Here is a 16,106-nt window from a genome sequence, read left to right on the forward strand (position 1 = left end):
AGTATCATACAAAAATGATTGTCTAAATTATGAATATTACTTAACCGCACTGCAGGAAAACCTTTGGCGAGTCTTACTTAAGTTTAGAACTTGTAACCATAATTTACCTTTTGAAACTGGGAGATGGAGACATATAGCTTTAACTGAAAGAAAATGTCCACTTTGTAAACTATCTTACATAGATAATGAATTCCATTATTTGTTTATTTGTCCATATTTAGAAAACGACAGAAAACAACTTTTACACAGATTGTACTACATTGAACACACTATGTATAAGATGACTACTTTTCAATAATCCACAATTATGAACATTGAGTGAGTGAGTGAGTGAGTATGGTTTTACGCCGCTTTTAGCAATATTCCAGCAATATCACGGCGGGGGACACCAGAAATGGGCTTCACACATTGTACCCATGTCGGGAATCGAACCCGGGTCTTCGGCGGGACGAGCAAACGCTTTAACCACTCGGCTACCCGACCGCCCCTATGAACATTGAGACAAGTGTCTACATTTTGTAACTCATCACGTCACTGTTGAAACCCATCAAGTAAATCTCCTCATTGAATTGGACATATAATGTTACCCTGGTGAATCTGTATATTTATGCATGCTCGCTCGGCAAAGATGTTGTATCTATTCTATACTTATATGTATATGTATTATGTTGTTGAAATAAGTTGGTAACTCTTATGCTGCTGATATCGGCCAGAGTTGAAATAAAATGTCAGTTACAGACTGAAGGGTGCCACTCCAGGAATATGTAAATATTGCACTGGTTCTGTCAGAGAAAATGACAGGGGGAAATAGTACCATGGAAGATTGAGGATTGTATAATGTGTTTAATGATGACTAACCATGCTTATTTGAAAACATAAACAACGCTGCCACATGAGTCACACAACACATAACGCCAGAATTACCCACGCGCCTCTAATGAACACTTACTCTTGTACAGGTCACTCGATAACATAAATATGTCAAACGCCAAAGATTCCCTCCCTCTCTGATGCTCACCGATCGATAATAATGTAATTAAATAAAATACCATCAGAATATACATATCTGTTTCCGTCTATTAAAATAAAAATTGATTATACATACTGCTGCAAGCTGGTTCACTAATGCAACGAACCTCTGGTGTATGCTGGTATGAAGGATATAAAACTGACGTGCAAATGAGTGCACACAGGTAGCTCGAGATATGAACGGTCGCACTATCGGACATACTGGTTACGACCTGCAGTGGACAAATCCATCCCAGCTAAAATAATGTTTGTAATATAAGTAATGTTAATGTTTGTAATATAAGTAATGTTAATGTTTATAATATGAGTAATGTTAATGTTTATAATAAAAGTAACGATAATGTTTATGATATAAGTAATATCAATATCAATTCGATTCACATGATGTGATGTTTGTTGTTTAACGCCGCACTCAGCAATATTCCAGCTATATGACGGCGGTCTGTAAATAATTGAGTTTGGACCAGACAATCCAGTGACTGACATCATAAGCATCGATCCACGCAACTGGGATACGATGACATGCATCAAACCAAGTCGGCGAGCCTTACCACCCGATCCCGTTAGTCGTCTCTTACGACAAGCATGGGTTGCTGAAGACCTATTCTACCCCGGATCCTCACGGGTCCGATTCACATTATTGGTTATAACGAGCCCAGTTACACTTCACCGTGATGGCAATTGGGGTTACTGTTCGATTCACATGACGAACAGTAACAACAACTGCCATCATGGTGAAGTGAAACTGGGCTCGTTATAACCGATAATCATGCCATATCGGATTTCGTTATATAGTGAAACCTCATTAATCCGGACCCCTTTTCCACCTGGTGCTAACTATTTGGGACGTCTGCATGTAGTTACATACTGTCTGCACGGAATTAAAGGTATATTCCGATTTGTCATTGATTCGTTAATACGGACGTTTCACGGGGGCCAGCACCGTCCGGATTGAAGGAGTTTCACAATATACGGAATTATCTACATGTAGTTGGAAATGTATTTACCGTTATAACCATCGCTTAGGTCGGATCAATGACAAAAAAGAAAACTTGCTTTGGGATACATATGATCATGACGTCATGAAACACTCCCCAAACGCACTCACAGTCTGCCAGACAGACGGAAAAGAATTTGCTTCAGCGCGATCTGATATTCCCAGTATCCAGTTGTGACACATTGTTTACGTCATGCTGCATCACAGCTTAGGAGATGAATTTCACATACCAGTTTATTGCTAATGACGTGGTAGCGCAGATACAAATGTCAAATAATCACAGGGCCTTTATCAATGTCGGAGCATGTTGTCTTGTTTTCCTCTCCCGGAATGTTTCCGTCCTGAATACATTCAGGGCTTTGGGCGTCTTCATCTTCTGGTGGCGACTGAAGCAGGACATAGCCCTGTTGTCTGGGAGACTTCACAATTACCACGCTGGAGAACAAAAAGTAGAATACGTTTTGGAGTAAAGTCCAAATCAACGTAGATTGTAACTCAATAGATTTTGTATTGGTTTGCAAGCCCATAGAGCATGCTGGGTGAATCTGAAATTCGAACCCACAATCAGCGGACCCTCGCACTTAGAAACAAAACGAAACCCAGCAAGTAGCGCCTCAGAAAAATTATCTTTAGCATATTGAAAGAAAACATCGATTGCGCATGCAATCATACACATCTGAACTGTTTTTGTTGTTACGTGTTTCATACAAAAGGGATGGTTGTGGATTACGTACATCTTTATCATGGCGGCCATGAACATGACGGCCGCAATAACTAAGAACGCCATCCCTCTCATGGTGTCTATGGTGGCGCTGTACAAAGAAGTGAAGGCCGAACTCCCCACAGCTCCACACAGGGTATCGACGGTTGCCATGCTTGAAAAGATCGCACCTGGTACGTGAGAAAGACATGCTTGAATAGCTATCAACAACATCAACATAAATGTAACAAAACTGCTTGTATTATCGCATCTACTGCTGCTATTTCTGATACAAAAGATACGTTATCTTTTATTATTCCACTTCTGTCATGGCAGTTGCACCAAACAACACAACTACCGTCTCTGTTGCTGCTATTCGTACGTTTACTTTGTCCAGTCAAAAGTGACAGTGCTATATTTTCCATTGCGTTCAATAATAATGTAGTTCATTTCAATTCTGTTTATTGTATTCAAAGCCATTGGACCACATTTAAATTACAAAGTTTTACAGTTGCCAATAGGCAATAGAGGTACATATAATAAAAACGTTGAATTGCACATGACGTTGTTAAACAAGACAAGACGATCCATTGATTGACATCATGAGCGTCGATCAACGCAATTAGGATACGATGACATGCATCAACCAAGTCAGCGAGCCTGATCAACCGATCCCGTTAGTCGCATCTTACGACAAGCATGGGTTGCTGAAGACCGATTCTAACCCGGAATTTTCACGGGACCTTTTACACATCGAAATTCGAAATGAATTTAATGCACACTTAACAAAATATGTTTTTGGCATATAATCTTTTCTTATTTCATAATATAATGGACATTATAATATGACCTGAATCTAAAAGGAGCACTATTCTCTTCAACCAATGCCATTTGTCAGCGTAATTAGTGTCAAACTTCAACAATGTATGTGTGTGTAATGACGGTTATTATCAAAAAGATACATCATACAGTGATATGAATCAAATATGACGGCACTGCAAATAGACCCAAACCATTGTATCCCATTAGATGTTGCAAAATAATATCAGTAAGTTTTAAATTCGCTTAACTGCTATCGTATTTCAACACATAATTGTGGTCATGGTTAATGTCCTGGTGATCTGATCTGTCATAAAGTGCTTGTTTAAATGGAGCAACGTTTGTGCATGTAGTTACGGCACATCTGCTGCCTGTATCATGTATATCCGTCGACATCCCAGATCTTGCGCACGTACCTTGTTCGTGAGCAGCCACCATGCGCGACAGGACGGAGCGGGTCACAGGAACCGACACGGCGCCTATCGACGCTACAAAGGGCACTGAAGGAAACAGCAATAACGTGCGTCAGTAATGGCGATCAGTGAGCAACCGTTCAGAGGTTGGTGTTTGTTTGTTTCATGTTGTTTAACGCCGCACTCAGCAATATTCAAGCTATATGACGGCGGTCTGTAAATAATCAAGTCTGGACCAGACAATGCAGTGATTGACATCATGGGCATCGATTCACGAAGTTGGTATACGATGACGTGCGTCATACAAGTCAGCGAGCCTGACCACCCGATCCCGTTAGTCGCATCTTACGACAAGCAGAGTCGCCTTTTACGGCAAGCATGGATTCTACCCCGGATCTTCACGGGTAGTTCACGGGTAAGGGGGTGATAAGGGATATGTAAATGGAGTTATAGTCACAGTGAGACAACACACAGACTATCAAGTATGATAATACATATACTGAAATGTATCAGTATATGATAATAGGCCACGGAGGCGTCACGACAATGTGTTGATATTTCATAAGCTCTGTAGATCCTTTTTCGGTTTCAAACGGAAACTTCGGTGCTACAGTAACCACATCCCTCATCAATACTTAGAGTGCGACGTCAAACACCAAACAAACAAACTAACTTCTCCACCCATGTAGTATTAAGGATTATGTTTTGTTGGTTGTTGAAGGCCGCGCTCAGCAGTATTCCAGCCATATGACGCCGAGTCTCGACCAGACAATCCTGTGATTGATATTATGAGCTGCGTGCGATCCAAGCAATTGTGGTACGATGACATATCACCAACCAAGCTACCGAGCCTGACAACCTATTGGTCTCCTCTTACTAGAAACATTGGTTGCTGGGGACCTATATTCTTACCGGATTTGTGATCAGTGAAAAATGAAGCAACTTAAATACAGTTCCTTGTCTGGCAGATGTGCAAGTTGATGCATGCCTCCTTGTAAAGTGCCGTCTCTGGCTCTTAGCCATCCACAAATCCACTGGAGCGTCAGGGTTTCTTCTTCAATCCGTTGTAGTCATTACTTTTAATTCGTAGAACGCAAATGTGCATCGAGTGCTGTGTTCAATACTGGTATCATATGATACCCAGCTGGTCTGCTTACAGAAACATTAATGACGTATTGCTGTAAAACATCCCACATGTTCACATAATCGCCGGGATCCACACTTTGATGACGTCTAGGTCAAGGAGCAATGACAAATTACACACAACAATGGGGATAGTGGTGTGTATGGTAAAAGAATGCATAGGTGCTTATCAAATATACTACTCGCTGTGGGTTATCTGGGCGCGTTCATGCAGTATCTAGAATGACACGATATATAATTATATTACCGGAATATAGCATGACGTCTGTCGTGGCCAGGCCCTCCAGAATCAGAGACCCCATCAGTAGGAAGATCCCCGTCACAGCCAGAACCTCTACCCGCACACATGCTGACCCCATCTTGATGGCCACGAGTCCGCTCAGGGTCTGGAATACTGTGGAGTAGGCGCCGTAGTAACCTATCTGTACAGGATTCCAGCAGAACGGTCGACCTAACTGGTACAGTGTCTCAATTGTATATTTACCATTATACCCAATGCTCATCAGAGCATAGACAACCAAACAGGCAATAAATATGCAGCGCTTATTGTCTTGGCTTTTGTTTACGTAAAATCCAAACACTTTCTTAAAATGAACTATCGGTGAAAGTTCCTTGACCTCAGTTTTCTTTACGGTTTCCGTAAGGCCAAATGTGACGATGGCTATGGCAAGCAGGATTAAGCCTGTATTAATGATAGGTGGGTAGAAGAATCCAAGATTTTCGATGAGGAGGCCTGTCATGAGCTGACCTAATGCTATAGCTACAGATACCGAACTGTCGGCAATCACAATAGCGAGCGTCCTTGTCGCGTGGGTCTTAGTCACGTCGGCTGCATACGCCATGTTGGCGAGAACGAAGGTGCTTGATGAACCAGAAAAACCGTCTAGGAGAACCCCGAGGATGAGGAAGTTGAGATTAAGATGGTATTTGACAACCAGAATGAAAACTACATATTTAAAAACACTTCCTACTAGCGGTAAAATAAACAACATCTTCCTGCCGATGTGGTCTGAATACGACCCCACCACCATGTTGACGATGACCGGGGGTATCTGAACACAAAGGCTCAGCTTCAGGATCTCGAACGATGTGGACTGCTGAACAAGCACTTGTATCTCGTCAGTTTCCTCGCTGGTATTGGAAACGCACGGTGATTGTTTACTTGGCGACGTTGTCGAGGAGTTTGTGTCGTTACTGTAGACATCCGCATAGCGAGAGTGGATGTACTGGGTGAAGACGGGGACGGCTGAGATGTTGGCACACATGTACAACATCAGGACCACGCTGGATATTATCCTCTCCTTAATGTAAGACTTTGAGTTTTCTTGAACATTTCCGTGGTTTTCATTTAACGTTACATCAGGCTGTTCTACGCTGCCCATTGTTACCGGTTTCTAAGTGTACCTCATGAACAGCGTGTTTATGCTCGCCCTGCCTCTGTGAATGAGACACAAACATGTGATGGTGTTCATTATCACATGATGCAGAGGCATTCGTGATTCCAGTTGATAGTTCGTGGTTAATTGAATTTACAGAATGTTAATGTACGTCACGAGACCAAGTACGACAATGTCCCATCTGTTGCACGACTCCAGGCATGAAGCAGATGGCGAAACCCACACGCAGCAGTAACGTCAATATGCAAACCACGGTGTATGTATTTGTTGACATACAGCTTCTCACCGATCGCCCAAAATTAGTCAGAGGGTAGGGCTTCAGACCCTTGCTTCAGATGTCACGTTTCGGCGGGGAACCATCAAATAATGAAATAATGAAATAATAAAAGGTCAGTGTACTGGTAATAACAGGGTACAAACTGATATAAAAATATCTCATAACTCTAAATTAATTTGTCATTATTAGAGTTATGAAAAACTGAAAACTTGAGATACTAAAAAAACCTAGAATAGGCATGTACAATGCATTGTCGATAGAAACCATATTAATTGTTATTGATAAGTTATTGATGTCAGAGTGAAAATATATATTTTGTTTGGAAAGAGGTTTTAACAAGGCAGGGATTCAAGAAGTGATACGTTTTCTCCATCTGATCACAAAAACGTATATTCATTTAATTTATAAGAATTTCGTATACAGGACAGTGTAGAAGAACATTTTCTGATTCTATTTGGATGAGTTTGTGCATCTGTTGCCTGGGGTTGTATATGACCTAATACACATACATGTCTTGACTCATTGCTATGTTTGCTTTCCAATAACGTATGGTACGTCCCAGCTCACTGACATAAATAAGCTTTTTATTTGTTTGTTGTTTAACGCCGCACTCAGCAATATTCCAGCTATATGACGGCGGCCTGTAAATAATCAAGATTGGACCAGACTATCCAGTGATTGACATCAAGAGCATCGATCTACGCAACTGGTGTACGATGACATGCATCAACCAAGTCAGCGAGCCTGACAACCCGATCCCGTAAGTCGCCTATTTAGACAAGCAAAGTCGCCCTTTAAAGCAAGCATTGGTTGCTGAAGCCCTACTCTACCCCGGATCTTCACGGGTCCATAAATAAGCGACCAACACAATTCTGCAGATACTTACAGAATAAGGGGCACTTTTCCAAAGCCTAGATGCAAACATTTTTCTAAACAGTGATACTCCATTCTCAAGACAGCAGCTCCCGAGCGAGTTTTCATGTAAAGTCATTTTGAACGGTATTCCAGTTTTGTCAATGCGTGTCAGCTTGATGGGGCAAGAAGGGATGGACGTCTCACTCACCACTTTGGTGAATGCCACGAGCAGGGCAGGGTGCTAACAAACCTAGATGCTTTTAGCTACGTACCTTTGTGACAGTTCACATCCTCTATTATATCAGACATTTATTGCCCTTCATACCGTATGTCAAGTTTGAAATTAGAGGGAAACATGACCCCAGAAGAAACCTTTCTAAACCTTTCCGATTTCATTGCCGATTGCAGATTGTGTCTCTGCAACAATGGTATCTATTTCATTCCTCTTTGAACATTTCATTCCTCTTTGAATATTGTTCTCCTGGGTCTATTAGATTGGTTTAGGTCGCTCTCTGCACGTATCATTGCCTTTGGCTATTTCCTTTATGCATTCCGCATCAGTGAACAAGGCAGATAACGACAATCGTTGAGGGCTCATGTCCAAACGAGGTTTCTATTATTGTGAATTATCTACCTGTAAGTCATTGCGAAGGGTGTGTGTTCATATTCATTATGTTACACTTGTGTTGTGTGCTAAAATGGGAATTCCACAGTGACGTATTTGGTTGTATTTGTGTGACTTCAGGTCTTCTAGTCACTGGGTACCACAGGATAGATTGCCTTGATTCAGCTGACCCAAGGACCTTAGCAATGTCGAAGACCCACACACCTTTTCACAAACCAATTTCTTTCCATTGATATAGCGCTTGTGTTCAGTTCGCCTGGCCCGTTAGTAAATGCACATATAACATGTTTTAATTTTCTGTTCACTTTTCTAATTAATACCCCGCATGCGTGATTCGATGTGGGGTTTCTTGCCGAAAGCAGATCTTGATTGGCTTCACACATTCATTTATTGGTTCACTTTCATCAATATCATGTGATTAAGTACATCGTGAATCAATGTCCAGAACATTCCAGGTTACACTGAGCAGCACTGACGTGTTCATTCAGCAAAATGTTTCACCATCACTTTAATCATATCTCTGTTTTCTACCGATTGTCTGACAATGCATGAACATGAATGGTTCTCGGACTATCTACATTTTTTCCGGGATTTGATTGATTGAACAAAACTTCGTTGACAAACATACGCTCGGTTCATAAATGGTCATCGATTGCTGATTTATGAAAAAACCGCGTGTCACGTTGATGGTTTGAATGTCTTTGATTCTGTTTGTATAAACCATTAAATGCATACAAAACGTCAACGTCGAAGAATGAGCAGTCTCGATTATCTGTCGATACAGATTCCATTTGCCGTAAAAGGTAAAATAACGGTGTAAATTATATGAATGGATCACTGAACATCAGTACTGACACGCCTCACCATCATAAGTGACGGTGCAAGAGTGTCCTTTTCAGCAAGAATTCCGTATTTAGACGATTACAATTCATTTGTCTGAGAGTAGGTTGTTATGAGGACTGTGTGTTGCAATGCGTACATATTTACACAGCGTTTAATTACTATTGGTGTGTGTGTGTGCGTGCGTGCGTGCGTGCGTGCGTGCGTGCGTGCGTGTGTGCGTGTGTGTGTGTGTGTGTGTGTGTGTGTGTGCTGGCTAAGCCAGAGACCGGGTGGGTTCGTTCACTCACGTGGGTAGTTTGTATGTGTTTGCGTTGTTGGGAATAACCCCATCTTTAACTAGTCGCACGACCGTTGTTTCGCAGTAAAAAGGAATCTGACATTGTAGACAAGCCCCTTCCACACCCACCCACTTATGATATCATAATACGGTAAAAGAACAACTAGGTGAAACAATCAACAGGAAAAACACATCAAATCACAACTACATTAGTGTCTGACCGTTGCAATTAATTGATTCAATTTTAATCCTAAGTAAAAGGAGAATTATTCAATAGTATTTGCTTCATGTATGTACATGAGAGGGGAAGTTGCTCCTCAGCGGCCTGGATATGTAAACAGACATCCTCATCCGCAGTATGTGAATGTGAAACTGGTGGAAATGAGATCATTAACGTCACAAGATAGCAAAATTATGCATATACATCCTACCAAATGATCTGATGCGATCAAAGTTTCAACAATCTGACAGTGACGGTGAAGTCCATGAAACAGTATATGAAAACAATCAAATTGTTAAAAAACAGATGGTTGATCGATCGTTAGCAAGGGTGTTTTTCGCTTTATTTAATGATGATTTATGTGCAAACAAAATATCTAAAAAAGTAAGCCTATAGATCTCACCTTCAATTTACCTTTCACCAAAATGAAAAACTAAAATATTTAGAAAATAATGTACATGAATATGTAATGCATAAAACAATGATGGTGATTGCCCTCATGGATGCTATTATTCATACAGTTATATAAACCTTTGTCTCACATCCTGCCCGTCCCACAAAGCGACCGTATCACTACAACTTTCGTACGTTAGTGATATGTTTTGGTTACTGTTGTCTTAGGGTTACGACCGTTTTGTGGAACGGGTCTCGGATGTTCCGGTTCTCTATTAGTGCATTCATCATGCATCCAGGTAACCTCATTATTTATAATCAATGGTCTAATAAAATGCAAAATTGACCGTTGTCACGGCTACTTGGTACGCCCTGTAGCACTATTGAGGACTAGAAGAATACAAATCGGAGCACTAACTTACAATCACAGCTGCGTGCCCAAATCCAACGAGCAATCCAATCCAACCTCACTCGTGATAATAATACGATCGTCATATTTGACGTTCGGTATTTACTTGAGTATCGTTAATTACCGGAGAACTGGGCTCGTTACAACCGATATAGCGCTTTATCCGACTTTGTTATATGTGGAATGCACTAATTGGAAATATGTTTCCAGCAACTACCGTTTTCATCTATTATAAGCAAACAATAACAAAAGTTCTCACTGGAATGATTACTACGGTAACAGTATTAACCATTCCCCACATATAAGTAAGGTTCATACAGTCAAGTATACACTCAAGGAACATTGTTCTTGGGGCCTTTGGGTCATCAATATGTCCGGTGAAGCATCAGTTTACGCCTCTGTGCTGTACATAATGGTGCAGTGATGACGTCCTAACACTTGCAGTTCAACATGATATATGTGGCGTAGTTACGTCAATTCATGCTGTCATACAACAGCAGAGCACTTCTCCATGCTTAAGTATATTTTCTCAGGTCCTCCTCCCAGAAGTTTGGTGCTCTGGGTACATCCAAGCCCCGGTGCGTCTTGATCTTCAGGTGGCGAGTGAAGCAGGTCACGGTCCGGTTGTCTGGGAGACTTCACGATTACCACGCTAGGGAACAAATGAAGCGTAAATGATTCGAACACCGATCAGTGGATCATGGCAGCTTAGAAATAAAACGCCGCTACTTAGACAACGGGCTACCTAAGCTTTTTAGAGAAATATGAGAAATGATTGAAGAAAGGAGACAAGCACTAAGCAATCAAATACTTTTGAACAGGTTACGTACATCATCGTCAAGGCGGCCATGAATATGACGACCGCGATTAATAAGAACGCCATCCCTCTCATGGTGTCTACGGTGGCGCTGTACAAGAAGGTGAAGGACGAACTCCCCACAGCTCCACACAGGGTTTCGACAGTGGCCATGCTTGAGAAGATCGCACCTGGTGTGATGGAAATACATGTACTGCTTTTGAAACAACACTTCTTCATCTGCCATGACACAAACAGCAACATCAAACCTAACAACAAAGCTTATTGTAGTAACATATCAACTGGTGCTATTCTTTGAACAATAACTTCATTTTATTATCTTAATATGGTGCATTCGACCTATAATATATGAAATATATAAATATGAAGTCGTTCACCTTAACAATATTAAGGATTTTACAATTCTATTTCAGCATGTTTCCTACTGTAATGTTACTATCAAATGATTCGTCTTCTTACAGGTAAACGGATAACAATATTGCCCCTAAAACCATACCATCTGGTATGTTAAGTTTTGTAACCGATACATGTCTATCATATGGTATTTAGATTCACCGAAACCCAAATGTTCATACCTTGTTTGTGAGCATCCACCATGTGCGACATGACCGACCGAATCACAGGCATCGTCACGGCGCTTATCGACGCCACGCAGGGCACTGAAGAAGACATTGATAAATAAAATAGACAGACTTTTTGTGCAAGTCTTACCTCGTTACAATAAACGTGTAATAATTCACAAATAAAACTTTTAACTTAAAACTGTAAAGGGACTCCCTTACAGGATTATGAGAGACTAATATAAAATATATAAATACAAAATAAATAAAAACATCATTTTAAAAGAATGACATGGCAGAAATATCACTGGTTGATAAATCTAATATTTTCTACTTTTGAGAGTATATTTGCAGGCTTTGACAGCAGCGTAGCAGAAAAAGGGGAGGACAGGGTAAAACTTTATCCTCATGACTAATATTTGAAAAATCCAAAATATTAGTAAGTATTAAAAGCGTCAATACCGGCAGTCATTTCTCTCCAGCAACACACAAGAAAAGGCAATAGCTGAAATTTTGAGCTAGTACAGTATTTTAGTTACATAACGGCGTGTCAGCGCGATGTGGGGAGGTGGGGTGGTGAGGTGAAATGTGGTTTAACGTTCCGTTAAATTTTATTGCACTTATATAGCGAGGATGCACTTGTGTGTGTGCTTGGACTAGTCCGGACTTATGCCGGTTTTATTGTGCCAGCCCACTGAGATGACATGACAAAGTTTAACATGGATAGCCTCTCAGACACAGTATAATGACTCCGAGCCAACCAGACCTTGTGTTGTTCCCTGAATATTGAGCGCCAAACAGAATAACACGTGCCACCAGTCAACGCTAATTGGCATGAAGTGTCCAGGGGGGTCAAATTATCTTCCGCTATCGGGGCAGGTGCTCTATTCACTAAACACGAGGCGGGCTGCTGTAGGGGAAAGCCTGAATGAAACGTGGTGGGAACCACGCCCATTGACATGGTGCTGGGCACTGTGACAAACCGAGAAAGATCACCAGGCCGAACCGGGACTCGAACCAGTAACAAAAAATACTGCAATTAGTATGTGTTACTGTAGTGAGTGAGTATGGTTTTACGCCGCTTTCTAGCAATATTCCAGCAATATCACGGCGGGGGACACCAGAAACCTATTGTACCCATGTCGGGGATCGACCCCGGGTCTTCGGCGTGACGAGCGAACGCTTTAACCGCTAGGCTACCCGACCGCCCAACGTGTTACTGTAAGTCGTGAGTCGTGAGAAAAAATATATATATACTCTTTCAGACGCCCTATCTTGAGCTTGTACAAGGGACGTTCAATGTATCTAGGAAGTATCAAAGAAGTATATAATCGGTAAATGTATACATAGTTATTAAGTCATATACATATCAACATATTACCCGCAAACAGCATGACGTCTGTCGTGGCCAGGCCCTCCAGAATCAGAGAGCCCATCAGTAGGAAGATCCCCGTCACAGCCAGAACTTCTATCCGCACACACGTTGACCCCATCTTGATGGCCACGAGTCCGCACAGGGTCTGGAATACTATGGCGTAGGCGCCGAAGTAACCTATCTGTACAGGATTCCAGGAGAACGGTCGACCCAGCTGATACAGTGTCTCAATTGTATTTCTACCACTCAGACCGATGTTTATAAGGGCAAAGACAACCAAACTGGCAATAAATATGCAGCGCTTATTGTCTTGGCTTTTGTTTACGTAAAATCCGAACACTTTTTTAATGTGAACTACAGGTGAAAGGTTCTTGACCTTAGATTCTCTTACCGTTTCCGTAAGGCCAAATGTGACGATGGCTATGGCAAGCAGGATTAAGCCTGTATTAATGATAGGTGGGTAGAAGTATCCAAGATTTTCGATGAGGAGGCCTGTCATGAGCTGACCTAATGCTATAGCTACAGATACCGAACTGTCGGCAATCACAATAGCGAGCGTCCTTGTCGCGTGGGTCTTTGTCACGTCGGCTGCATACGCCATGTTGGCGAGAACGAAGGTGCTTGATGAACCAGAAAAACCGTCCAGGAGAACCCCGAGGATGAGGAAGTTGAGATGAAGATGGAATTTGACAACCGAAATGAAAACTAGATATTTACAACTACATCCAAGCAGCGGTAAAATAAACAACACCTTCCTACCGATGTGGTCTGAATAGGACCCCATCACCATGTTGACGAAAGCCGGGGGAATCAGTGCACACAGACTTAACTTGATGATCGCATACGATGTTGACTGCTGAACACGCACCTGCACCTCATCAGCGTCCTCGTTGGCATAGGCAAGATGCGGTGGTTTACTTGGCGGTGTTGTCGAGGAGTTTGCGTCGTTACTGTAGACATCCTCATAGCGTGAGTGGATGTACTGGGTGTAGACTGGGAGGACAGAGGTGTTCGCACACATGTACAACATCACAACGACAGTGAGTGTAACTCGATCCTTAACGTACGACTTGGGTTTTTCTTGAACATTACAGTGGTCGTCTTGGGACGTTACGTCAGACTGTTTTACACCGTTGTCCATCGTTGTCGGTCTACTTCCTCAATACTGGTAGTTCATTAAACTGTGAACTGAACCGTGTACTCGCACGTCTCCTTGTGTTGATGTATCTTATTCCTTTGTCCACAACCATTAGCGGCCTTTAAGAGTCCACTATACAGAATGTTCACGATAAAGAGGTCTAACAATGTCAACTTGTAACTTGACCACAGCTGCGGAACAGATGTACAAGCATTCACAATACTCCTTCAGGTGCACACGTAATGAGGTTGTTCCCCAAATTAATCAAAAGAATAAAGCTCTTCTTGCAGTTATTTTCGACCGGGCACCATATTTCCATCCACGTGATCGCTCGGAGATATTCCAGTGAAAGATCAAGTCTGGTGCTTTTCCGTTAGGTCATTCAAATAACCAACTATAATTACACTAGCCGTAAAGAAAGTCAGAAAGTCGGATTGTCGGGGTCAGTATTTGTTTTAAACTGAGAAACACCTACTGTCATTTGATCATCTCTTATCGAACAGATAAGGTTCACGGTCCCCGTTAGGCTCCCTGGATATGGTCTCTAAATACGACTGGAATAGAATATAAACGTATTATTTACATCATCGTAGGTATATTTAAGCGAACAAAAGCTATCTTGCGCCAATGAGGTTTAATCTACCTGTGTCTTACATTGAAGGCGCATTATATGTTGTTTTGAGGACTTCTGAAGCGGCTCTACAATTAATCAATCGTCCAGACGGTGACTCTGCTAAACACACTAAGGAAGGGTATTTACTCAGTGTACCTTATAACACAGTATCCCATAAATATATAGGTGGTCTACAGAATAGCTGTTTAAGTACGTCACACTTCCTTCTACGTATCCACAATGTGTTTTAGAAAACTGTTCAGACGCCCCGCATTTGTCACGCACGATAATCACTCAAGCGGAGCAGTGAAAACATTGCCGCGTCCCATGCAAAAGGTGACAGAAAAGAGGATGTCCAAAATCAATACACGGGACGGTCCAGTGGTCAGTAAACACAATGGCCGAATTTCACAAAGTTAAAGAGGAATATAATAAATTGTGATGGTGAGAGATCGCACTTTTTGGAAGAAGCTTAGTTGAGACGATTATGATTATACTGAATTGCCTGAATTATGTGACAATGCTGTGGCCCCGTGGCGATGAAACAAAGCACAGTGTTAAGACGAACCTTTATCTGTCGAATGGCTCGGAGAAAGGTACGGGGACGTCAGATTCCACTGATATGTATCCAAAGGAGAAGTTGGTGCTCCGCGTCATCGTTGTCGAACACAACACAAGTCCATTACCTCTAGTTTGGTAAAGTATTCGTCAGGGCGTTCAAATCTCTCGGTCGATTGACAAAGGGCCAGCGCGCCCCATCTGTCCGTTTCCTTTAATTCCATTGGTCAGAACTACGGTCACCTGGCCAGACTGTTGTCATGGATCACATTCTTTGTGACTGACGTTTGGTTTAAACAGCCTACATTTATTTGCCCAGCGCAGCAACTGATCTAATATTAGGTGCCTGACCCATGTATGACCCTATGTATAAGTATCACCATAGACCATAAAATAAATGTAAGTCTATTGTACACCACTAACGCCAAGCTGAAATAGCCACCCGTGAAATGTTTGGAATCAAGAATCAAGTATTTGTATTGAACAAAAACGCCCACTAGGACTTGGTACAAAATAAGGCATTTACATGGCGCAGAGATACGATTTGTGTGTTTGTTGTTTAACGCCGCACTCAGCAATATCCCAGCTATGAGCATCAATCCACGCAATTGGGATACGATGACATGCATCAACCAAGTCAGCTAGCCT

At 41.8% G+C, this 16,106-nt stretch overlaps 2 protein-coding genes across 3 annotated transcripts; both read right to left on the reverse strand.

The window, feature by feature from the left end:
- Window positions 1-1,571: 1,571 nt before the first annotated feature.
- Window positions 1,572-6,573, reverse strand: LOC124125352 (solute carrier family 46 member 3-like). Its single transcript, XM_046488660.2, has 4 exons — window positions 5,349-6,573; window positions 3,962-4,045; window positions 2,761-2,917; window positions 1,572-2,461 (listed from the first exon to the last, which is right to left on the reverse strand). Exons 1-4 carry the CDS (start codon window positions 6,481-6,483, stop codon window positions 2,296-2,298), a joined length of 1,542 nt encoding a protein of 513 aa, XP_046344616.1. The 5' UTR covers window positions 6,484-6,573; the 3' UTR covers window positions 1,572-2,295.
- Window positions 6,574-8,633: 2,060 nt separating this feature from the next.
- LOC124123823 (solute carrier family 46 member 3-like) lies at window positions 8,634-15,652 on the reverse strand. 2 transcript variants are annotated; one of them, XM_046487009.2, is made up of 5 exons: window positions 15,469-15,652; window positions 13,156-14,841; window positions 11,790-11,873; window positions 11,228-11,384; window positions 8,634-11,049 (listed from the first exon to the last, which is right to left on the reverse strand). In XM_046487009.2, exons 2-5 carry the CDS (start codon window positions 14,288-14,290, stop codon window positions 10,884-10,886), a joined length of 1,542 nt encoding a protein of 513 aa, XP_046342965.1. In that variant the 5' UTR covers window positions 14,291-14,841; window positions 15,469-15,652; the 3' UTR covers window positions 8,634-10,883. The 2 variants fall into 2 exon arrangements, with proteins under 2 accessions (XP_046342965.1, XP_046342972.1); XM_046487016.2 differs by lacking the exon at window positions 15,469-15,652 and having other exon boundaries at window positions 13,156-15,063.
- Between the last annotated feature and the right edge of the window lie 454 nt (window positions 15,653-16,106).

The sequence above is a fragment of the Haliotis rufescens genome, unplaced genomic scaffold (genome assembly GCF_023055435.1).
Source record: "Haliotis rufescens isolate VD_foot unplaced genomic scaffold, xgHalRufe1.0.p SCAF_3, whole genome shotgun sequence".
NCBI classification, from domain to species: Eukaryota; Metazoa; Mollusca; class Gastropoda; order Lepetellida; family Haliotidae; genus Haliotis; species Haliotis rufescens.

Excerpts from the sequence above, each read along its gene's own strand:
- LOC124125352 (XM_046488660.2), bottom strand. The coding sequence starts at position 6,483 with ATGGGCAGCGTAGAACAGCCTGATGTAACGTTAAATGAAAACCACGGA. Across the intron at positions 4,046-5,348 it reads AGACGTCATGCTATATTCCG|TGCCCTTTGTAGCGTCGATA; the intron begins GTAATATAATTA and ends TGTTTCCTTCAG. Across the intron at positions 2,918-3,961 it reads GGTGGCTGCTCACGAACAAG|GTGCGATCTTTTCAAGCATG; the intron begins GTACGTGCGCAA and ends CTCACGTACCAG.
- LOC124123823 (XM_046487009.2), bottom strand. The coding sequence starts at position 14,290 with ATGGACAACGGTGTAAAACAGTCTGACGTAACGTCCCAAGACGACCAC. Across the intron at positions 11,385-11,789 it reads GGTGGATGCTCACAAACAAG|GTGCGATCTTCTCAAGCATG; the intron begins GTATGAACATTT and ends CCATCACACCAG. Across the intron at positions 11,050-11,227 it reads ATGGCCGCCTTGACGATGAT|CGTGGTAATCGTGAAGTCTC; the intron begins GTACGTAACCTG and ends TTTGTTCCCTAG.